The 24,277-nt window shown below is 39.4% G+C and overlaps 1 protein-coding gene across 2 annotated transcripts in view; it reads left to right on the top strand.

The window, feature by feature from the left end:
• Positions 1-1,865: 1,865 nt before the first annotated feature.
• Positions 1,866-24,277, top strand: part of map3k2 (mitogen-activated protein kinase kinase kinase 2) — a 38,928-nt gene continuing 16,516 nt past the window's right edge. Inside the window, exons 1-13 of one of the 2 annotated variants that reach the window (XM_015359478.2) lie at positions 1,866-2,285; positions 4,835-4,876; positions 6,935-7,007; positions 11,189-11,307; positions 15,425-15,465; positions 15,562-15,661; positions 16,175-16,288; positions 18,440-18,536; positions 20,168-20,298; positions 20,987-21,066; positions 21,741-21,808; positions 22,018-22,110; positions 23,742-23,951. In XM_015359478.2, coding sequence (XP_015214964.1) covers positions 6,953-7,007; positions 11,189-11,307; positions 15,425-15,465; positions 15,562-15,661; positions 16,175-16,288; positions 18,440-18,536; positions 20,168-20,298; positions 20,987-21,066; positions 21,741-21,808; positions 22,018-22,110; positions 23,742-23,951 — 1,108 coding nt within the window. In that variant the 5' untranslated portion in view covers positions 1,866-2,285; positions 4,835-4,876; positions 6,935-6,952. The remainder of the gene's footprint in view (positions 2,286-4,834; positions 4,877-6,934; positions 7,008-11,188; positions 11,308-15,424; positions 15,466-15,561; positions 15,662-16,174; positions 16,289-18,439; positions 18,537-20,167; positions 20,299-20,986; positions 21,067-21,740; positions 21,809-22,017; positions 22,111-23,741; positions 23,952-24,277) is intronic. The other variant, XM_006636796.3, reaches the window with a different exon arrangement.

Raw genomic sequence — 24,277 nt, 5'->3', positions numbered from 1 at the left:
ATTAAAGTAGACAGCCGATGATCGTCTCAATTCTGCATGGGCAGATATTATAGATTTTTGATGATGCAAGGTTTTCTGGTAAAATTACAAACTTGTTCTTTCATTTCGGAAATCAGCGGACCTAGACACTAACCAGAAATGTAGGAACTGCAGTTTTTTCCCCCCGCTGCGACAGTAAGTTTTTTTCGTCAAACTTACTTATTGAACATGAAATAATACAAAGGAGAAATGTGCATCCGAAAAAAGATGTGAACAAAAAACAACAACAACAACAACAACAACAACAACAACAACAACAACAACTTATACACTGCCCAAAGTAATTACAATCAGAAGTTAAAACACATCCGTTTTGCTTTTTGCCTAGTTATTTTCAGGTTTTTAATGGCGTCTAAGTAATACTGCATTTCTATGTTCATAAGCATTAAAGGGCAGAGTAGCATTAGACCATGTTAGTATATATTCTCTGCTACAGTACAAGGCAATGCTTTAAAGGAGGACATTTCTGGGGTCTTTCCTTCATTCTAGGACGTGATGTTCTTTTTCTACTGTTGCATTCAGAACTAAAATGGTAAAAACCGGACATTAATTTCAAATCATTCCGAATAATATCGTTTTAAAACAGGCAGAAATTTGACCTGGCAAAAAGGAAGATGTGCAGTTATTACAACTATTGAGCAGCAGATGCGTCACCTGCCTTGTAGCCTGATCTCAGAGCCGAGGTCTGTTGGGTAAGACCATCTTGCCCCTACAGTGATGTTGGTGGACCAGTAGGTGGTGCTCTTCCCTCTGGACCAGAATTTCCAAACCAATGCCCCCAGAATAGTGACTTGGGACACTGTGTACCACTGAATGAAGCATTAAACTAAGGTCCGGGCCTCTTGGTACTTATCCAAAGGGTAGGCGTCAGGGTTTAAAACCTGCTCTGGGTGTGTATGATCCAGCGAATTGGGTTTTTCATTCCTCCACTGAGACTTGAGTTAGGTACCCAGGTCTGCAATTATATATGTATACATAGCGAGAATTTGATTAGGATGCTGGGATTACACCCCTACTTTTTTTTTCTGAGAAGAGCTCTGACACTTTTAATGACTTTTTAATGACAGTTTTATGTCTAAATTGACGGATGGCACCTTTTGACAGTATAGCTTCCCAGTCACTACACAAGGGCATCAGGACCACACAGACCACAAGGTAAGTGCTCCCTTGGTCCCACTAACACCTCTTCCAGCAGCAACCTTAGTTTTTCCCAGGAAGTCTCCCATCCAGGTACTGGCCAGGCTCACACCTGCTGAGCTTCAGTGGATTGCCAGTGATGATTTATAACCTTGCAATTTCATTCCATCAATACCTCGACATGACATCTCTCTATACATACAGGTAATAATTACTATTATTTTAAGTAGTGCGAAGTATTTTAAGTATAATATGGTTCACAGATTATTTTTTCCTATTGATGTGATCTCTTATGGAAAAAAATTCTGCACCATTGAAACTACAATGTTAATACATCTTAAAATCGCGGTGGGTAAATTATTTTGTGAGTACCACTGGTTTTGTAGAATGTGATGAATTCGTAACTTTCCTAAGAGTGTAGAATAATTGAGGCTTATTAGCTGTAGATTTAGTTTGCGTTTCATATTCTGAGATCGTATATTGAATTAACATCCTATAGTGTAAAATAATACACACGGTACCAAAATCTAGTCTTATAATTAAACAATATACAGTAAATTACGCGAAAAGAACGTACAACTGTAAATACAACTAATACATTTTCCTAATACAGGTGCCATTTTGACAAAACGTATTTTCCTGAACCCCACATAATTTCAATGACGAAATCCAACTCGGAACACAAACTACCTCTGACATCACAAGATTTGTGCTGCAAATTCTTCAAACTCTTGTGTTGCTGTTACCTGGCGGCGAATTTGCTCAAGAACGTGCTATGTTGTGAGCATTTAAGAAATCAATTAAAAGAAAAGTTAAGGTGACCGTTAATGGAATAAAAAGCTCGTAATGTCGTTGCAGCGCTAACAATTTAGAAGGCTATCTTCCTCGGTGGGAAAAAAAAACGGTTTCATCACGGTTCTTACAGTAACAAGTAAATAGGAGGAAGCGCGGCCTGTTCCAAAAAGGAGGGGAGGCGCTTCAGCCTCGGACTCGAGTGGAGGTTAACACGGGACTCCTGAGCCCTCGGCGTCTGCGGACTCGCCTATCAGCGGGGCCCAGGCTGACCCAGCCGGTCCTGTGAATGAGGAAGTGGTACCACAGATCCCCAGGTAATAAAAAGGACTACATTGACTACCTTTTACTCCCTGTTTTAGATTTAATTCACTTCAATGTGAAATATGCGAGAGCCAATTTCGATATAAATGCTGGAACGTGGAGGAGAACTAAATAGAAGAAATTCGTGGTCTGTGAGCTTCACTGTAATTTAGTTACATTGCCAGAATGTCAAAACAGGGATTGCTGATTTTGTAAGTCAACTTGTGAACCAGTCCATTTGCTAAACGATACGATGATTGCTGGATCTATGTGAATCGTTTCGGAGAAATAAAGACTGCAATCGTAGTGAATCGTTAAGAGCAGTTACGGTTTAATTTGGAACAGTGTGATTGCAACTTAAGTGTTGTTGGCACATTACAATGGTTGCCGAAATGTTATTTCGCACCATCAGCTGTCGTTTTGACGTATCGCCTTACTGTAAAGTTGTCCGTAATTTTACCATTTACTCGACGTATTGCTGTCCCGTATTTTCAATATGTGCGAAACCTAACGTTTGGGAAATTAACATTGCGAAGTCACGTAGTGGCTCTGTGAAAATGCCTTTTTTTTTAATTCTAATGTTAATTGCATGAATTGGATGAAACGCAGCCCTTTGCAAAAAGCGTAAAACGCGCACTTCGCAGTTAAATCACAGTGTTTATTTAGTTGGCATGGCAAGGTCTAGGATAACAATTTGAAAGCTTAAAGTGAGAGGAAAATATTTTTTTAGTCGCACTCTTTTAAACTGTATCTACACACACATCTCAAAGAGCGAGAGTTTTCATGCTACGAGGAGGCTGTGAGCGAAGAGGAGTCAATTTGGCCCATCTAGGCCTAATTTTGTTTTTTAGTAGCTAATTAAGCCTAGGATTTTATCTAGCCCTTTCTTGACAGAAGGCAGGGTGTCAGCTTTGAGAACATGGCTGGACGGCCCGTTTCAGCCCCCCGCATCCCTTTGTGTAAAACACCACTGTGTGCCGGCTTTATCGATGCCTTTGACCATTTTGAATATCTGGATCAACCCAAATCCGAGTTGTTTAAGTTTGAACAGATTCAGTTCTTTAATCCTGTTGCTGTGTAAAACATTCTTCTGGGCCTAAGAAAATATCTGGCTGCACTTTGCTGGACTGATTCTAGAGCAGCAGTTTTGTTTTGTAGATGGATGACTACAATTGTACCCTATTGGCAGTGAGGTCTTGCTACCACATTGTACAATTTTAACGTTACAGCCCTTCGTTTATTTATATATGTAGGATTTGCTGTCTACATGTAACACTCTGCACATCTGCAATTGCACATTTTTCTGTCTAAGTCATTTTAAATGCATTTTAAATCTTAAACAGTGTTTGCTAATCCTGCATGTTCAGATGTTCAGTACCACCCGAGAACTGGACAGGTTTACAAATTACAGCAGAACCTAAATTGTTGATTTAAGTTAGCAACATCCTCTTAGTACTCCGCTAATATCACCCCAGTCTGAGCTTTTCCTCATTATTATCTTTACTGTTTCCCATCCTAAGAAACAGTTCTCAGTCAAAATGCATGCCTTTCCTTGAATGCTTACTGCAAGTTGAGAATGAGCCAATGTCAAAGTTGAGCACATGTCTTCTGAATATCTAAATATTCATATGTGGCCAGCAGCCATATCACCCTGCACCTCACAACTGGCAACCCACTGAAGCTCAGCAGGTGTGAGCCTGGTCAGTACCTGGATGGGAGACCTCCTGGGAAAAACTAAGGTTGCTGCTGGAAGAGGTGCTAGTGGGGCCAGCAGGGGACGCTCACCCTGCGGTCCGTGTGGGTCCTAATGCCCCAGTATAGTGACGGGGACACTATACTGTAAACAAGCACCGTCCTTCAGATGAGGTCCTGACTCTCTGTGGTCATTAAAAATCCCAGGGCGTTTCTCAAAAAGAGTAGGGGTGTAACCCCGGTGTCCTGGCCAAATTTCCCATTGGCCCTTACCAATCATGGCCTCCTAATAATCCCCATCTATGAATTGGCTTCATTACTCTGCTCTCCATCCCACTGATAGCTGGTGTGTGGTGAGCGTTCTGGCGCACTATGGTGGATGCTGCACATTGGTGGTGGTGGAGGGGAGTCCCCATTACTTGTAAAAGCGCTTTGAGTGGAGTGTTTTAGTCAATAGATTTTCACTTTTTAATGCACAAGTGAGAAAAAGCAGAGCTTCATGCACTCATGGATTAGAATATACTGTTTACCCTGTGACTATTTTGTAGCTGTTCTGAATGATTGGTTGCAAGACTATATGTTTGCTGTTTGAGACTTTACAAAACAAAGTGTGTGCTATATAAGTAAATCTCTTGCTATGTTCTGAATCGTTTCGAAGAAGCATTATGTAGCAAACACGTGCACATTGGACTGTTCGATTCTTTGTGGATTTAGATTATTGAAGCCAATTTAGAAGAGCAGAAAAAAAGATGAAGTTAATACAAAATTGTCACTGCTAAAAAAAGGAAACAGCTATGCGTTTGGCTTGTCAAAAATCTGAGCAAGTGTCATGAAGTATGCATACATCGGTCATCTTTTCTTTTCCCTTTAGACATTCCTGCATAATGTTGTGCCAAATAGTTTGTCTCTCCAGGTAAGATGCATCCATTTCCAACCGTTTTAAGGCCCAAACATTAAAACTAAAACATTCATTTGGATAAGAAAACATTTATTTCTTCACATGAGGAGGTGCTGCTGGCTTTTCTGGGTTAAAACGCAAGACACAAGTTAGCCCTGTCCTAATTTATCTGTCTCTCCAAATGACCTAACTTTGGATAACTTGTATGTTTCAGTAAAAACACAGTAGCCTATTGTCATGAATCGTCATTGCCTTTCAAAATAAGGTGGCTTCAGATCATTTAAAACCCTGTATATTTTAGTTCACAAGCAGTCAATAGGGATAGTCTATGCTTGAGGAAGAGCAATCTGAAGGGTAGGTGTAGATCTTCAGGATACTCGAACTCTTTCAATGAATTTACTATTTTAAATAGCTGAGAAGGTATTAAAGGTATTTGAGAATAACATTTTTAAGGTGCGGATTCATTGAGAATTTAAACTGTTTTATACTTGAATAACATAGACCTGGACTTTGACCCACATGGTTCCAAATGTAGACATGCAAAAGGCTTGCCATATGTTAAGCAAGTGAGTCGAACAAAAATGGAAGTAAAATGCATCTAAACCTGCCCTTGATTGTGTATTCCAGGCATAAGCTATTTTCTGATCAAATCCATCAGAACTCATTCTTTCTTTCATACCCGTTGTCTGCTGAGCACATACAACAACAGCAAAATGTCATTTAAATGTACAGTACTGTTTTTACATATGATACTGGAATAGTATACCCTATTAAGGGTAAAAGGTTAATTATTGGGTTAAAAGCTACCTAGGGAACGAAGTTTAACTAATAGGGTGGATTGAAAACTAGTTAACAAATAACAAACCACAAGTTCCCTTAGTGCTGTAACATGTAAATGGGCAGATGAAAGTAGTTTAAGTAGGAATATGTTCTAGGATTATTGCTCTTCCAGATTTGTATAAACAGTTTAGATTCTGGTATAGTTAAGTTCCCATCGGATGAGACATAAAACCGCTTCTCGAAAAGAGTAGGGGTGTAACCCCGGCGTCCTGGCCAAGTTTCCCCTTGGTCCTTACCAATCATGGCCTCCTAATAATACCCATCTATGAACTGGCTTCATTACTCTGCTCTCCTCCCCACTGATAGCTGGTTATTATTATTAATTAACAACATAATTACATTTGCAGAAGATAAATATTTTAAGTGGAGGGACAGCAGAAAGAGAATTCCAAAAAGACTTGGGTTTGCACTTGGCAAATGACATTTAACATTGGCAGGTACAAAGGACGTACATCACAATGGTGATTCTGAGCTGCTGAAAGTGATTGAGAGTGATTTTCATTCTTTTTTTATTAAATGTTTAGCAGTGTTTTGAAATAGCCTCCTATCAGAATGAATAGGTGTTTATCACAACATCAAAACGAAGTACCAGTTTTGCTGCTGCGCTGTGCAACACTGATTGGACACGGACCTGTGCAGAAAATCCACAACTTCATCAGAACTTACAAAGTGTTGCAAGCAGGAGGTTCAGTGCATTTAGATCAAGTGGGCATAGTGGTAAGCACTGCTGTCTCACCTGTCCTGGAGCCTATCTGCATGGAGTTTCCTTCAGGTGATCTTGTTTCCTCCCACAATCCAAGACCGTGCTGCTCGGTTAAATTGGCTTCTGGGAAAGTGGGCCCTGGTGTGTTTATGTCTGTGTTTGACTTGCAGCTGACTGTGCCATGACCTTGAAGGGGATGAAGTGGTTAGAAATTGGTTGAGTGGATGTTGTTAATAGCTTACATGATTCAAGGACCTGATCAAGATTTAAATAAGGTATTGTGTTAGCCTCCACAAAATAGCTGGGTCGCATGTTCTAGATTCTTACAAACACTTAAAAATATTGCCTCCTTACTTGTTAATGTCAGCCTACTTCCATTTGGGCCTCTTGGTTGAGGTAACATTCCTTAAAGCACGTAAATTAAAGAAATGCACTTTCAAATAGAAACTGTTTCGCTTGAGATGTTTGTACTTAATTTCTTAAAATTGGTTGAGTTTTTTTTAACTGACCTTCACTGCTCTGTTCTTCAGGAAGAAAAGAGACTGCTGATGGGAGAATCTTCTTTTCTTGAACCCTGGGTCCCTCAGCGTTCTGTCGTGATGGGTAAGAGGAAGACAGATTCTTGTAAACATTTGTTTCACATGAAATGACCTAATTACTTGCACTTTCTTGGCACAGAATAATCGGGAGGAAAAAAGTTACTGTTACGCTAAAAAAAAAAGTCACCTGGGAGACTAAATACTTGAAAGCAGTTGTTCATGTACAGGGTGACAAATCACAGAGCCTTTTTCAACAAGGACAAAAGCTCAGTTGTCTGTACTTGCAAGATAAGTAAATAGAATTGTTTCACTTAGTGGCACGTAAGGTTATCAGCATGAATAGTTGTGACAAGGGATGGTAGAAATCCATTTTCTGCTGTTCACCTGTTTGAACACTTTTTTGGGGTTTGATCTCTCCAAAGCCAGAATTTGAAGGAGAAGAACTGACTGGTAGACAAAAGTGCCCTGATGTTTTTCTGCCTGCATTCCTTTCCTCACTCATTGAGAACGCATCAACACATTATATTGTAAGGAAAACCAGGTTGCTGCTGCAAATTGTGTTAATGGAGGAGAAAGTGTCCCTCTTTCCTCTGGACCAGAATTTCCAAAGTCAGTGCTCCGATATGACCACCGAGGTCACTGTACTGTCCTCTGTACAGTGCTGTCCTTTGGATGAGATATAAAATGAAGTCTAGACTGTTTGTCCATCAAAGATGAAAGATTTTATGTTGTTATTTGAAAGAGTAGGAGTGTGGATAGTGTAGGGGCGTCCTGGTTAAATCTCTCTCTACGTGCAAAAGCTGGTTCTCCCTTCATTAATATGTTGAAAAACTAGCTCACATGTTTGTCCAATGTGCTGTGTAGTGCTATGTGTTCATATATGTTGGTTGCTTGCCGTGGTTCATCCAGGTGGATGCTGTTCTTCCACCGTATATAAAGCACTTTGGGAGGCTTTTGGGATGAAAGGTGCACTTGGAATAAAAAGAAATGTCATTAATAATTAGACATTTCAAGATGTTCAGGTGGGTAGCTGCGTCAGCATGCGTAGGCTGCAAAGAAACAAGTAATTGGTTTATTCCATGCTGCAAAAAAGAAGAAAGAAAACAGGTGTGAACAATCTGAAGAAGGCTCCACGGCCGAAACGTTGTGGTTTCTGTCTTCCTTTTTTCAGCATGGAATAAACCGATTACTTGTTCCATTTCAAGATGTTGATGTGTTCCAATGAGTCCGTCTTTGGTTTTTAAAACTTTGATTTTAAGATAAATACCTAAAATATGACCTTGCACAAATCGGTTAGGAAGTTTGAACTAAAACATTTCTGACGGTAAATAACATGGGCAGGTTTATTTGAAGCATGAATCCCTTATCAACCCCATTCATCTCACGCCACTTTGGAAGCTGAAAATGTGTGCTAGGGAAGAGTGCTTGTGATGCTGTCGCCCCTACAAACAGCATGGATTGTGATTCCCAAATTGTTGTTTTTTTCCTATGTATGCTTGTTTTTGTCACTAAATAAAGAAGCTTTAGTGCTTTGGTATCTGAAATATTAGGGATTTTGCTTTATGAGGAGTCAAAGCATTTAGATCCCCTACAATGATGCAAGAGATCCGAGCCACTTTTTTTTATGAAAGTTGTTTTTCATAGGATGTGACATTGCTGACAGATTATTCACAAATGGATTGGAAGTCGCTGTTGGTGTTGTGTGTAAGAAGGCCAATTTCATGGAACGAGGCAAAAGTGCAACAACTCCAGCCGTCAGGAGAAGCATGTTCTGACTTTATTGAAAAGTCTGCTCTTACAAATGTTAACATCGAATGTCGAAACATTCACTTAATGCAAACTCTTCTTTGTGTCGTCAGGGGAATATGAATAAAAACGTATCATTAGTTTTGTGTGTTGCCAACAAATGTGTATGTTTCTTAGTTTGTGGGTGTACAGAAACAGACGTTTGTATAGGGGAGTTGATGAACCCGGAGTTAACTTGCACAAAAATAAAAAGGAAGCATCTTTTTAGAAACTTTGTGTCTTTGTATTAGTACGAATTAAAGATAAAATATCATGCTAAACTGCAATCTGTACAGCTTTAGGCTTTTCAGTACAGTGAGGTTCTACAGCATTTTGGAACAGCAACAGCTTCTTCAGAGATGTATCCAGTGCTTTAGACTTGGTATAGTGGTTAGTAAAATAGAGCTCTTTAACTTTTATGTAACTTTTATGTCCTCCCAGAACCAGTACTGTGATCCTAACTAGATCATGGCTTAGTTTTCTCGAAACTTCACCAACATTAGTTATTTTATCGGACAATTTAGAATGATCCGTAACAATCCAGACGGATAAGCTAGTTGTAACAAGCTCCCTAATTCTAGCTTTTGACGAGCCGATAAACTGACAAGTGTAATATTTCAGATCAGTTATTAATAACGAGGTCCTAGAATACCCTGGAGTTGTTCATTCAAGTGCTACAACAATAGTTTCCCACTTAATTATTTATGAGCCAGTGCTTCCAGGAGATATGTTTATTGCATACTGCACTCGTCAGTAAATACAAATCATGGTTAATGTTACTGTAGTTTAACCAGGCAAAATCATTTGAAAATTATACTGAATTTGTGTGATGCGTTTTGGCTAGATCCAAATTGTACAATACATTATGTGCAGTCACTGCTACAGCATATCAGTGTTTTAATAAGCCCCATGGAGATTGATTCAGTCTGTTCCTCAAGATAATATTGCACTGCTGATGACTGCTGAGGAGGTTTTATGCTTCTTGTCAATTAGTATGCCTCATTTTCACCAGCCATAATCAATGCCCCAAATGGTCCAGCATTCTGGCTAGAGATGGCTGTCTGTGTTTCCATTTTGTTTTGTGATTCATTCTCATTTTAATTCAGGCCCACCCAAGAGGCTGTTATCCTCCATATAATTCGGATTATATTCTAATATAGCCCAAAAATTCAAAATTGACTAAACCTTATGAAGAGAAATATTTACATCGCAGTTGTAATTGGGGAATCTCCAAAATTAAAATTTCATTGTATTCCATTTGTCACTTATTGCAATGCTGCATCCTTGTAAAACAAGCACTATATCTAATTTTTTTGTTTGTATTTTTAACCAATTCATGAATGAATGTAATTGTGAAGTTTCATAATTTCAGAGGGAAGAAATCTTCAGGTTTAGATTTTGGCAAGGGGGACATTATATACACAATGACATTTTTATATAAGAAACTCATGCTGCTGTTGGTAAGCATTGTAGTATGCTATTAGTCGTCAGACTTCATAGTATGCTGTTAGACTTCAGTGATGGTTCTTCAAAGCTTCAAATACACAAATTAATTGAGGAAACAAAATTAAACAGAAACATAAAATAAGATCACGAATTGGGCTGAGCGTAACAAAAAGCTTTTGGGTGTTATTCTAAAAGGTTGTGGTGTTTGCAGAAAAGAAATGTGAGTAACTGAACCATGGTCTATATCCACCTGAAATGTGCAAACCAGACCTTAAAGAACTTGCATGAGAACTTAAAGTTTACAAATAAAAGTGATAGCACTGCAGATCAAGTCTTATGTTTTTTTAAAAGCAGAGACAACTTGATTTCACATTCTAAGTGTTAGTTCTAAGCTTGAGGCTGTTTTTTTAGGTTTCAAGGAAGGATTATTCAGCTCCAATTATGCGTGGCTGCTGTTTCTGCTCGTTTTCATTCTATCTTAGCTCTTAATGAGCCAATTGAGCTAATTATTGGCATAACCGCATCGGTTTATCAGCTTTTCCCTGCTCCTAGGATCCAATCTTATTTTTATAGAGGTTATTTGCTTACTTTTCAATAGACTTAAAAATCTGTTGGATTGCATGTCTCTTAGACTGGAATTGGCCACCTGTTTTACAGCGTTACTCAATTTAGGTGGCGGTGATGCTTTCAAGTTGGTTTGATCAATAATGGAAATATATATTTATTGCAGTGCAGTGAAATAAACGTTTGTGCAGAATCTGGGTAGAAGCAACTTATGCATTCGGTCTACTTTAAATCAGGCTTCAAAAAAGTTATTAAATGCACTTGTATTTCTATGTATTTAATTTGTATTCACAGTCGTTTTCCCATTCTTAAAGGCCGTGTTTGGGTCTATGTTTGTCCTATATGTATAATTGTTCTTGTGGTGAGTGCACAGAATCTCAGTCTCGGATCACAAGGACTTGGTTGTGCAGTGCTCATCTGCTTACATTTGTGTTTTTTTTTGTCTGCAAGATGAGCAGGAAGCTTTGAACTCAATCATGCAGGACCTAGCTGAGCTTCACAAGGCTAGCCGCCCTGCCTTGTCCCTCTCTGACTTGGCAAAGCCCAAGGCGTCTTCTCCCAAAAATCAGGTAAGCCTGTACTACATTCCTTTAGGGCATTTTCAGTCATATTGGGGAAAGGAAAATACACTGTTTATGCTAAGATACCAGGCCCCAGAGCTAGGTCTGCATGTAATGACAACTAAATAGGGCTTCTATTTTCCATTTCTGTTCTGTCCATCTAGCCACTTTTAGTAATTTCTTTACTATTTTTTTACCCCTGTTAATTTCTTTACAGTTGTCTTCTATACCTGTTACAGGCACCTTAGTCCTGGTCTGGAGTATTCCAGTGTCTGCTGGGATTGTTTAATCATCTGTGCTAATTGCTGCCAGTAATGGTTCTGCTTCTTGTTTAGGTGTGTTTCGGCATTGCAACATTGGTTTCAAAACTAAAACTAACCCTACTACCTAAGTCTCTTCTGGTTTTTACTCCCGCCAACTTCTTAAGCACAGGTTAATTTATTTTAGTTTTCTATTTCTGGCCTTCTGTGCTCTGAGCTCTTTAAAAGCTGAATGGGAGTTGTGTTAATCATTGAGTTTCAGAACTGCGCTCTTCAAGGTGTGCTAACTAAGATACAAGGAAAACACTGGCTGAGGGTGTTATTCCCAGTTGGGCCTGTTCCTCATCAATTAATTACATTTTAAGAGGTGTTTGGTCAGAACATTCTTGATTAGCACTTTATCCAGTCTCTCCTCAATTCCCTGTGTTGTTCTTCAAAATAATATTTATAATCTCCAAACCTGTTACAGGCACCAATTAACACCATTAAGGGTTCATTTGGGGGGAAAAACCAAGCAGACAGGTTTACTCCAGGACTAGGATTTAACATCACTGCCTTAGAGGATGAGCTTGAAACTATCCATCAAGTGAGGGCGATTTTAGAAACGTCTATTCACCTGTTCAGCATGTGTGGAGTACCCAGAGAAATGGCACACAAAAACAGGGAGCAGCCATATCACAACTGGCAACCCACTGAAGCTAAGCAGGTGTGAGCCTGGTCAGTACCTGGATGGGAGACCTCCTGGGAAAAACTAAGGTTGCTGCTGGAAGAGGTGTTAGTGGGGCCAGCAGGGGAGCTACGGTCCGTGTGGGTCCTAATGCCCCAGTATAGTGACGGGGACACTATACTGTAAACAGGTGCCGTCCTTCGGATGAGACATAAAACCGAGGTCCTGACTCTCTGTGGTCATTAAAAATCCCAGGGTGTTTCTCGAAAAGAGTAGGGGTGTAACCCTGGCGTCCTGGCCAAATCTCCCATTGGCCCTTACCAATCATGGCCTCCTAATAATCCCCCTCTATGAATTGGCTACATTACTCTGCTCTCCTCCCCACTAATAGCTGATTTGTGGTGAGCGTTCTGGCGCACTATGGCTGCCGTCGCATCATCCAGGTGGGGCTGCACATTGGTGGTGGTGGAGGGGAGTCCCCATTACCTGTAAAGCGCTTTGAGTGGAGTGTCCATAAAAGCGCTATATAAGTGTAAGCAATTATTATAATTATTGTTATTATTAACATATAAACCCCATACAGAACCACATTAATACAGAGGAAAATTAAGTCAGTCACTATAAGTGTCATTGTTTTGGAAAAACGTTTTTTTGACCAAAGTTCCCCCCCCCCCCCCCACAGTGCATTTAATTTTGTTGTGATATCAACAGAGTGATAATGTGTATAAATAAAACTTCCAAAGTTAAACTTTGCAGGTTTATTTTCTAGTTTTTGTAAATGTAGCTTCTTGGTACTTTTCGCTCTATGATAATACATTTGTGAGGGGAAAAAAATGTTTTCTTTTCTTCACTGAAATATCTCTATGCACTCAAAAGAACAGTTTTTCTGAATATGAAGTAAACAACTATATACAAACTTTTATGGTTTACATGTTTTTTTTTTCAACTGCTGGTGTTGAATCTAGTACTGCAACCAGTATTTGAATCGGCACAATATTTATAGTTTCCTGGTGTTTACTATCTAAACGGAAAAACGTTTTACGTCAGGTGAGCTTTGCTTATATTGAGACATCAAAATATACTATTTTTTTTCCAACTCTGGGCTATTGTTTGAAAACAAGAAGTGACATTACTCCACTAGTGGATCAACCAGTAAATTGAGTTTAGATTGACAAGTTTTTTTAATTACAGGCTTGAGTCTAGGTTATGTCAGACTGTAGCCACAATTTTCTGAAGTAACAGTGCACAATTCTGCTGCTGTCAGGGTTTGCAGCAGTCCCACCGCTGACACCATGAATGTCACAGACTCGTTATAAAATATTGTGGAAGCACAGATGGAGCAGTTAGGAGGCTAGAATTAAAAGAGTGAAGGTTGCGAGATGGGGAGTAGGGCGATAATAGTTCAGACAGGTACGAGTTGCCAAGCCATGCAGAGCCTCATAGGTGAGCATGTGGATTTTAAAGTCCACACGGAATTTGACAGGATGTGATCCCTTGCACTAGATCTGGTCAGGATTCTGGCTGCCGAATTTTGGACATACTGCAGTTTATTCAATGTAGCTTTAATTACGCCAGCGAGTAGAGCATTACAGTAGTCAATCCGGGAAAGAACAAATGTGTTGATCAGCTTTTCAGCCACAGTTAGTGATAACATAGGGCCTAGTCTAGCAATATTTCTAAGGGTGAGAAAAAGATGTTTTGACTATATGCTGCACATGTGGGTCGAATGTTAAGCCAGGATCAAATATCACCCCAAGGTTTAATAATGCCTAATAATGACACAGCTACAGTTGCATAGAAGTGCACAGGTGTTTTTTGGGAACTGTCCTCTGAAAAGGAGGGGGAGAACAAGATAAGAGGAAGGTTGTGTAGTAGTTCTGAATAGGAGCTGCATGCAGCAGATTACTTTTTGAAAATAATCAGTGTACATATTCCTGTAAATGTAGTTTGTTATATAGTTTTGTGGTTAATTGCTATTTTCCTCAGTGTTTTTGTTGTGTGTGGACTTTTGGGAACACCACTCCTCGTAATAAACACTTTTGCACTTCTATGCAATTGTGGCTACGCCATCGTTATTGTTCAGCTCCATCTGTGCTTCCAAATTATTCAATGACGAGACTGTATAACAGCTACCAATGGTAGTCTTGAAATTAGTCAGCTCCTGGAAAACCACTCAGTTGGCAGGTCCAAACTAAATGAGTTTATAACATAAAACAGTTGATCCTAATTCTTTTAAGAAAGAAAACTAGGAGCCTGTCATATTATATTAATACACATCAGAAGTTTGGAGAAAAGATCTAGACAATATATCAGTCTTCAATCGGCTGCTTAGAGGAGCCCGTGGTTGTTGAGAGTAAGACAATATCCTGAGAGGGACAACTCTGTCTTCACCTGGCTTACTTTAAGGCCTAATTAGTCAATCAAGTTTTGAGGCCTTAAAATATATTAATGAATCATCTGGAACATTTTTCAATATGTTAAATTCAGCAAATAAATAGTAATTGTGCATCATGTCATGTTAAGGGTTGTACTGCAGAGGTTGTGTTAACTTCTTTTCACTTCGAGTTTAAGTGCAACATGCAATTTGACCAGGGTGGGGCCAAACCTTTGCATACAACTGTACCAGGACAATATTGATCTTTTTTTTTTTTATTTAAATTCTTTATTCAAAACTGTGATTTTAAACTTCTGAAGATGACTGCTGTTCATGCTTCAGTGGGAAAGTTTGTGTGAGTCCTCATCACCTCTGAAGTACAGTGTAAACATCATCCACACATCATCCATTATTTTCTGCGGTGCAGCCGGAGCCTATCCAGCAAACAGGGCAGGGCAGTTCTTCACAGGGCACACGCACACCAGGACCAGTTTTGCCAGAAGCCAGTTCACTTACCAGTATGGCTTTGGACTGTGGGAAGGAAACCAGAGCACCTGGTGGAAACCCACTCAGACACAGTTGGACCCAACAAACTCCTGGTGGCGAATTGAATCCGGGACCCCCGCGCTGCGAGGCATGTTAACCACTGTGCCTGTTTGAACTTAATTTTTGTCTGTAAATATCTTTTGTCACTGGAGATTGTTTTTTTTTTTTTGCCTTTCAGAGGAACGGCTGTAATCTGAAAAGCAATCAGCAAACTTTATTTTTGGTACAGGGCTTCTCTTATACAATACAATTAACACATGTATTGTTTTGCATTCCCAGAATGATGTCCGAGTGAAGTTTGAATATAGAGGAGAAAAAAGGCAAGTAATATATCTATTTTGGAAAAAGCAGACATTTGTTCCACATTTCCCTGAAGAGCACAGTATAGTTTCTATATGTTATTTCTTATGTTTTAGAATTCTGCAGTTTCCTCGCCCCGTGAAACTAGATGACCTATTTTCTAAAGCAAAGGTGGCCTTTGGTCAAGCAATGGACCTACATTACACAAATAATGAGGTACTGTGTTATAGTTCAATAGCCAACGACATTCCCACACTCACTTCAAGCTGAATGCATAATCATAAAGTATACCATCTAATAGTTTTAACATTAAAGTACATATTAATAAAATCTCTTTTTACTTGTTTTTGTTCATTTTTCATTACAATTTACTATGGATGGATGTTTACCCCATGCCTTCAAGCATGTAGGGGCAGCAGCACCCTGTTGCTGTTTCTGTAACATTTGGGTTCTTACGCGACAAGGTTGTTAGCCTTGAGCCCAACCTCCAAAATGGAGGACCTGGCGCCGGACGTGGGACACAAACCCACTACCCTGAGATTATGAGTCTCGTGCTCTACCAACAGAGCTAGTCGGGGCTACTATGGTAAATTTAAAGTGAGAATATTTTTATACCACCACTCTGTCTTATGCATTCCCCTGTGGGTAATTTCTTTTAGTACTGAAACATGTGCGAGAGACTTTCTTTTTGCCTCTTGTAACCTATGATATTGTCCTTTCTTCCTGTAGCTGGTTATACCTCTGACCACACAGGATGACCTGGATAAGGCCATTGAGTTACTGGATCGCAGCGTCCACATGAAGAGCTTGAAGATACTGTTAGTCTTGCAAGGGAACAATCAGGTACGAGAGAGAGAGAAGACTGTAAGTGTTTTCCTCCAGGGGTTTGGAGGTCCTGCCTTTGTAGCGTGAGGAGTTCTGTCAAAAGGATTGGTGGACCAGTTAATAAAAACAGCCACGCCACTTTCAATTAATCTTCCATCATTGTGCAGGTTGTGTAGCTCCTCATTCTCTTCCAATAAGTATAAGTCGTTTTGTATCAGGATTTTATATCTGAAGTCATTAAGAGCATGATGAATGACGGATTGCCGAACAAAATAGAAATAAAAGTAATCTGCATGAACATGAATGCTTGTTTTCATTGATAATTATAACGACTTTTTTGTCATTACTTTCATCTCAGAGGATCCCCAAGCAATATAACGTAAAGCAGTATTATCAAATCTGCTACTGCAGTTTCCGAAGTGACTGATTAAATATTTACGTGCTCATCAGTGGCCCATGGAAACTGGCTGTACTTAGAGTGGTTCTCGTATGAAATTTAGAAGGACCTCAGATATTACATTTTAAAATGAGTTTTAAATAACATATGTTAAGTCCTGACTCTTAATACTCAATGAATTAAAAAAAAAAAAGAAATTGTTTTACTTGACTGCAGCTTAAACTTCAAAACTAAGCAATATCAATCCATGTTTTCCGAAATGTAGAATTTTAATACAGTCGACTCACAACTTCCAGATCCGAAAAATCAAATATTGGAAAAAATGCTTTATTCTCTGACAAATTTTGTCAAGCATGTCTACAAGAGCTAGTTAGTGTACCTATGCTGTAGTCTTAGTTACTTTTATGTAGTGTTTTTATACTTTTGTTAAATATCTTAAATTAGCATAAGAGTTTAGTAGATTGGTTTTATAAGGGTTATAGGGTACAATTTCACAAATTTGGTGTTATGCACTATATTTGTATGCATAAATACTGTATATTCTCATAAAGAACACCAACCCCTATATTTTATAAAACAGTTAAGTATTGGGTCAGTATAGTTCCTCAAGCAGTTCATAACATTGAGAACATAATTGATAGTTTTGGAAAAAATGCTCAGTTAGTAGACAAAGATGGAAACACCTGGGTAGGGCACATGGTGTATTGAAAGCAAAGGTTTGGTTCATGTTTATTAAACAAACAACATCCCAGCATGTTTAGAGTCATGTACAAAATTCTGGACAAGCCTGGTTGCCTGTAATCATACAGTAGCTACAAGACGAAATCCCAGTGTCTTTGGAAGAGTGATTGTAGGGGACCTTTTTGTGAGTCTGTGATCGAGACAGCACATTTTGCCGATGTTTCACGAGCAGTGTTGTCAGCTCACAATGATGTCGGCATGAATCTCTAAGAGAAAGACATCATCAGCAAAGGACATAAGTTGGTCGAAGCGCTGACTCCAGGATTGTGATATCTTTGCATGAATTCAAAGTACGAGACAAAACGGCCGTTTACCTGCAGATCAGTTGGCTGCAGATTTCAACCTGGGGTCCAAACAGCAAAGGTTTTTCAAAAATGGTTTTCTGACAACTCCTCAATGCAGGATACAACAGTTGAGCTGCAGTAGACAAAGTGCTCATCAAAAAACCCAACACCTAACAATACATGTTGGTGAGTCCAGTGATGGAAAGAGTGCAGCCAGTGGACTGCAGAGCAGTAGAGAAATATGAAACACTCTTTCACATGAAAGACCCTTCCCCATGTTTTCAACAAATAGACTGGTGCACACGTGACATCAACTTGCAGAACTCTACATCCTTAAGTACGAGATCCCATCAATGAAGAGCTCTGGTGGTTCTGTAATTTATGGGGTACATTTTCCTGACATCGTTTTAAATGCACTCATTACTTTAGAAGGCAAGGTCAATACTAATTGCTGCTTAATGGCTCTGATTGATCCTCCTCTCCTGAGGGAGATCCACAGAGTACATGTGGTCACTTAATGTTTTGAAGAAGGCCGTAACAAATGGATCACATCAGTGTCAATTTGTGAAAATAATTTCCAGAAAATATGACTCCCTAAACGACATTTAAGATGTTGAATCTTTTTGAGTGTTGGTATACTAATCAGCAGTAATGATTATTGTTCCTTTTTGTTTCCTAAATATTTTGAGAAACTTCAAAAATAAGGAGGCCACAATGTTTCATTTTTGTTTCCTTTTTAATTGACAGAGTTCAACAAATAACATGGAACTGTTAACATCATTAGAGGACTTGGATAACACCGCGTTTAGAGGGACGGAAAAGAAAAATGCATTGTCTTTAATTGGTGAGTTTTCAATCGGTATATACCGTTATAGCACTGTTATTTCACAAATCTGTTAACTCTCCAGCTTTGTAAATTTCACACTCATTTCCATGTAACTAATGAGAAGTGTTTGCTTTTACATTGAAAACTAGACACAGATTTATTATCGTCTTTTAAACATTTAAGTACAGTAGATCAGATAGCCAGCAGCCATGTCACCCTGCAACTTACAATTGGCAGCCCACTGAAGCTCAGCAGGTGTGAGCCTGGTCAGTACCTGGATGGGAGACCTCCTGGGAAAAACTAAGGTTGCTGCTGGAAGAGGTGTTAGTGGGGCCAGCAGGGGGCGCTCACCCTGCGGTCCATGTGGGTCCTAATGCCCCAGTATAGTGACGGGGACACTATACTGTAAAACGAGCGCCGTCTTTCAGATGAGGTGTAAAACGGAGGTCCTGACTCTCTGTGGTCATTAAAAATCCCAGGGCGTTTCTCGAAAAGAGTAGGGGTGTAACCCCTTGTGTAACCTGTTCTGGCCAAATTTCCCATGCCTCCTAATAATCCCCCTCTATGAATTGGCTACATTACTTTGTTCTCCAAAGTAAAAAAAGAGATTCTCAGATTTGCAGTTCTGTACTTTGCACAAGAAGAAAAGGATAAGCTCCTTTGTCAAATAGTTACACATTTGACACTTTACTTTACTCTTTACCTTGTAGAGTAAATAGCAATTTTTTTGTGGTTAGCTGGCTCCAACAAAAAATAGACTAGATTTTAATCCATTTTTCTTTTCAAAGAAAAAGGACATTTACAAGCATTATAGTATAATTGCGGTCCTGTGTTGAATACTTATACAGAAAGTGTTTCATCTTTTTTATGTGTACTAATACACCTTCCATTTCAAGGCCTCCTTTTGTTGTTCCCTGAATTAGAAAACAGGTGCATCCTGTTTTACGCTAAACATAACTTTTAAGACTTAATCAATATAACTAGGTTTCTTAATAGGAATTGATTTTGAAAAGTAATACTTATGTTCCTTATTTCAGCTGACTACTATGGTAACATTTAATCATTGGTCCGGTTCGCAAATAAAACATAAGAGCACTGCTTTTGGATCTCTTCTAAGAGCATAAAAAATAAGCTTTTAGATTGTACTGATATTAACCTTTTGCAAATGATTGCATTTCTGTAAATCACTTAAGCTCCAGATGGAAAACTGAATATGCACTGCAGGTTCTGGAAATACGTTGACACTAAATAATTGTTGATCAATATTTTCTAGCACTGTAATCTAACAAAAAAGTAATGATGTGTGTTCTGTCAATTGTATATTCCACCTAATACTCAGTACTTCTCTCAAATGTCTGTCAATGCAAATAAAGAGACAAATCCAAATGATGAATGTTGGCATTTTTAAATTTTTAAAAAAAGTTTTGCAGAATGTGTTAAAAGCACATGTGCATTCTATCAAATGATTCACCCTTTTCTGTGTTTCAGCAATGCGATTATACTGTTTTCATGTAAAAATCCTTTTTTTTCCCCCCCCAAAATGATTGACTTAGTGGTTTAGGTGGCATATGCGCTTGTGTTGTTGTTTTTTAACAGTGAGCTGTATTCAATATATAATTAAGGAATAACATTTTGGTCTTGCTGACCAGGTTCTCATTCCACGGACCGCAGCTCTCCACCTCCAGGGTATATACCGGATGCCCAGCAGCAAGTCGCCCACAATGGATCCTTCACCAGCATTAATAGCGAAGGGGAGTTCATTCCAGAGAGTATGGACCAGGTAATAGATAGTCCAAGCCTCCGTGCTATAACAGAACGCAAGAAAGTTTCAGCCCACTACCCTGTACTTACTCTCTGTTTATCGATCAGGCACCTCAGCGGTATACTTTTTGAGGAATACCAATGAACCAGCTTTCTCAACATGGCTCGTTGGTTTTCTTCCAACACAAAGAAGTGCTTCCAGTTCTCTTTTCAGAAAAATCATCATTCCCATGTGTTCTCTGAACCTTGTCTCCAGATTTCTATTCCTTGTTTCCAGAATTGGAAGCAGTTGATTGCAGATCGGCTCGCTCCTCTCATGAGTTTAAAACCCAGGATTAATGTTCCTAAGTCCTTTCTGTTCCAGCTTTTTCATTTTTGTTTGTGTATGTCCTGTTTCATACTCTGGTTATTGTTCTGGATGTGTTTTACTGAGCTCTTGAGTGAAATTACAGTCACCACAGCATAAGGCAATATTGTGAAAGTGCATTATATTTTGTAACATTACATATGTTTCTGTGATTTCTGTACGGTTTCCAATATATCTCCCTGGAACCTACATCTAGCTTTGTGTTCTATAACACTGTCTGTCTATAACAAAATCTGTGATTTTTCAGTAGATGATATTGGAATCGTGCTGCGCACTACATAAAAACATTGGACTGATTCCACAGCACTATCTAATCATCATATTCATTCATCGTCTGTAGATGCTGGATCCTTTATCAATGAGCAGCCCAGAAAACTCTGCCTCAGGCAGTTGTCCTTCACTGGACAGCCCCTTGGACAGGTAAGAACTTATGTCACATCACTTGACTTGATTAATATGTAACAATATGTAACCTTGGGGTTAATCAGTTCATATTTGAATAATGGCTCACATAGCACTAGATTATGTAACTCCACCTCAGTGATTCAGTCGTTTTTCTACATAAACCTTAGCCTGCTACCCTTTTACCCACTGAGACACCTCTCTAGAGAGAAAACCCCCACCCCTTCTTAAACAGTTGTGTCACAAATACTAACTAACTTTCCTTATAGCAGCATTTTCATGCCAAACAAATGGTTGGCATGTTCTACCAGCTGTGCTGTTCAGACCAACTTTTCCTTGATTAACTAATCTGTGTTCTCTTAGCTAACGTCATTAAAATAAGATTTCTGTGTCTCACTGGTATTTATGACACCCACTAATACCGCAGTGTAATATTAATCACATTACTGTGTGTAGTCTTTGCTGTTGTATGCTGTCTCCAGCGTAGAAATGTAGTAGTGGTGTGATTTAGCATTGTCGAGTGTCGTGACGTTTGGACTACCTTGTTAAAGCTTTGATTTATTTAGACCACAGTTTAGATCATGTCCTGCTTTCCCTGATGAAAAAGCATGCATTAACCAAACAATATTACTGTGACTGTAAAGGAACATTTTCTAGAACCGAAAATAAAACATTTTCTTGCTTTATTTCAGTGACAGTTACCCCAAATCACGTATGCCAAGAGCTCAGAGCTATCCCGATAACCACCAAGAGTTCTCTGGTGAGTTCTTTTATGTTTTTTTTTCCACTCTTTACACTTTGTAAGTTGAATCAAATCAGATCTAGATTTGATGCTCCTTTCATCGTTTTCTTTGGTAGCCAGATCTGCGCTGTACTTTCGAGATGTGCTGTTTTGTCTTCGGCCATAATGACAGTTTTACACACTGAGCAATTTTTGATTGTAAATGTGCAAGATTTTTTTTTTTACAGATTACGACATTCCTGTGTTTGAGAAATTTGGAAAAGGGGGAACGTACCCAAGGCGGTACCACATCTCATTTCATCATCAGGACTACAGTGATGGCAAGTTACTTTATAAAAAAACGTGCGATTCTATCCATTATAAGCTATCTAACCCATAAATGTTAATTGGCTGTCACAGCATAGACTTTAAATAATGAGATTTACAATAGAAGGAGGCTGCAAGAATCTTAATATTACAGTTTTGCTTCTAGCTAGAGAACAAATATGCATGGCTATTTATGCATTTATGAGTATGTCAAACCTTTGTCAAAGACCAAGCTGAAAAGACACTGAGATGAAGCAACTTCAGTGAGAAGCAGAAGGTGTCAAACGAATTTCTAAACATGTGAATCTGCTGATATATGTAGGATGCAGTACTTCTAGCTCACCAAAGGCTTTTATTTACAATAACGTACTAGCCTGGTGCGAGGTACACAAGCGCATTTGATCAAAAATGTCTCAGTCTACAAGGTTTTGTGAAATACATTTATAACAATTTTTGCACTGAAGTATTTTTGAGAAACTAAAATGTACCTGCAGCAAAATCACAGTACACATTTAGTGTCTATTCTGCATCCGTTAACCAAATCTCTTGTAATGACTATAAAACCTCAATGTTGCGCCTGTGTTTTCTGCATACTTTTATTTTTGTATTCAATGGTATACCGAGGCCAAATTGAACCTAATCAAGGGGCTTAGGTGATCTGTTCAGCAGCCTCTGTTCATTATGATTAATGCGTTTATACCAGATTCATTCTTTAATAATTAATTCACTTTTTATTTACAATTAATGAATTGGAAATTAAATATTTATCAGAAACTGTCATGTCAAAGAGAAATGACTAAATCTTAGATTCTTAAATTTAGCTTTCCCGGTCAACAAAGAGGGACTGCAGCTTTCCTCATTAACTTTTCCACCCTCTTAACTTTAAAAAAAGTGAGTGCTGAAAAGGCTGAGAATGCCATGTTGTTGAAAAAAGCGAAGCCTCTAGTGTCAGAAAAACTGATGAAAAACAAAAACGTCCAGCTTTTAAAGCATCCTTTACGCATGGTACTGTAGTTGACAACAGGGAAGGTAATACTGTGCTTTAGATGCAAGTAATGTATTTACGTCACATATTATTGTGACTATTAGCATTTATTATTTTGCAGCGCATTTTTCCTAAATCAAGCAATAGAAATTAAAGCTCTTACATGATCATATCGCCATTAAAAAATATTATGGATCATGTGTGCAGACCGATGATTCTTTTCAAAACCCCAGAAAAGCTTCTCCAGGAAAAACGGTTTTTAATCCCTTTTAACACATCTCTAGTTTATTAGCCTGCATAGGTGGAGGAGCGGTGGCTCTGTGGCTCAGGATCTGGGCCTGTGACTGGAAGGTTGCTGGTTCAAATCCCGCGGCCGGCAGAGGAATCCTACTCCGTTGGGCCCCTGAGCAAGACCCTTAACCCCAGCTGCTCCAGGGGCGCTGTACAATGGCTGACCCTGTGCTCTGACCCCCAAGCTTCTCTCCCTGTCTGTGTGTCTGTGTGTCTCATGGAGAGCAAGCTGGGGTCTGCGAAAAGACGAATTCCTAATGCAACAAATTGTCTAGGGCTAATAAAGCAACATTATCATTATGATATTCTTCAGTCCTGGGATCTTCCTGAGGTATGGGAATGTAACGCAAAGGTTTTTGTGTTGCTCAGGGCGCAAGACATTCCCTCGAGCTCGGCGCACGCAGGGTAACAATTTCCGCTCTCCGGTGAGCTTCAGTCCCACCGACCACTCCCTGAGCACCAGCAGCGGCAGCAGCATCTTCACCCCCGAGTTTGAGGAGAGCAGGAGCCGCAGGAGGGGGAGTGACATCGAGAGCAACCCTACTCTCACGGTCATGGACATCAGCCCTCCTAGCCGCTGTGAGTCCTCTTCTGGAGGGCTTGGGTCACACGACTCTGGAGTCCATCCATCCATCCATCCATCCATCCATCCATCCATCCCTCCGTCCATCCCTCCGTCCATCCACTTCTTCCAATTTGGGGTCAGGGGGTGCAGGAGCCTTTCCCGGCCATTAACGGGCGCAAGGCGGGGTACCCCCTACCCAGGAGGCCAGTTCATCACTGGACAAACACAGACTCACACCTAGGGCCGGTTTTCATAGAAGCCAATCAACCTACCAGTATGTTTTTAATATTTCCTTACACTTATATAGCGCTTTTCTGGACGCTCCACTCAAAGCGCTTTA

Source organism: Lepisosteus oculatus, chromosome 12, assembly GCF_040954835.1.
Source record: "Lepisosteus oculatus isolate fLepOcu1 chromosome 12, fLepOcu1.hap2, whole genome shotgun sequence".
NCBI lineage: Eukaryota > Metazoa > Chordata > Actinopteri > Semionotiformes > Lepisosteidae > Lepisosteus > Lepisosteus oculatus.
The sequence above is the reverse complement of the archived record's forward strand: the minus strand, read 5'-3'. Positions and strand labels throughout refer to the sequence as shown.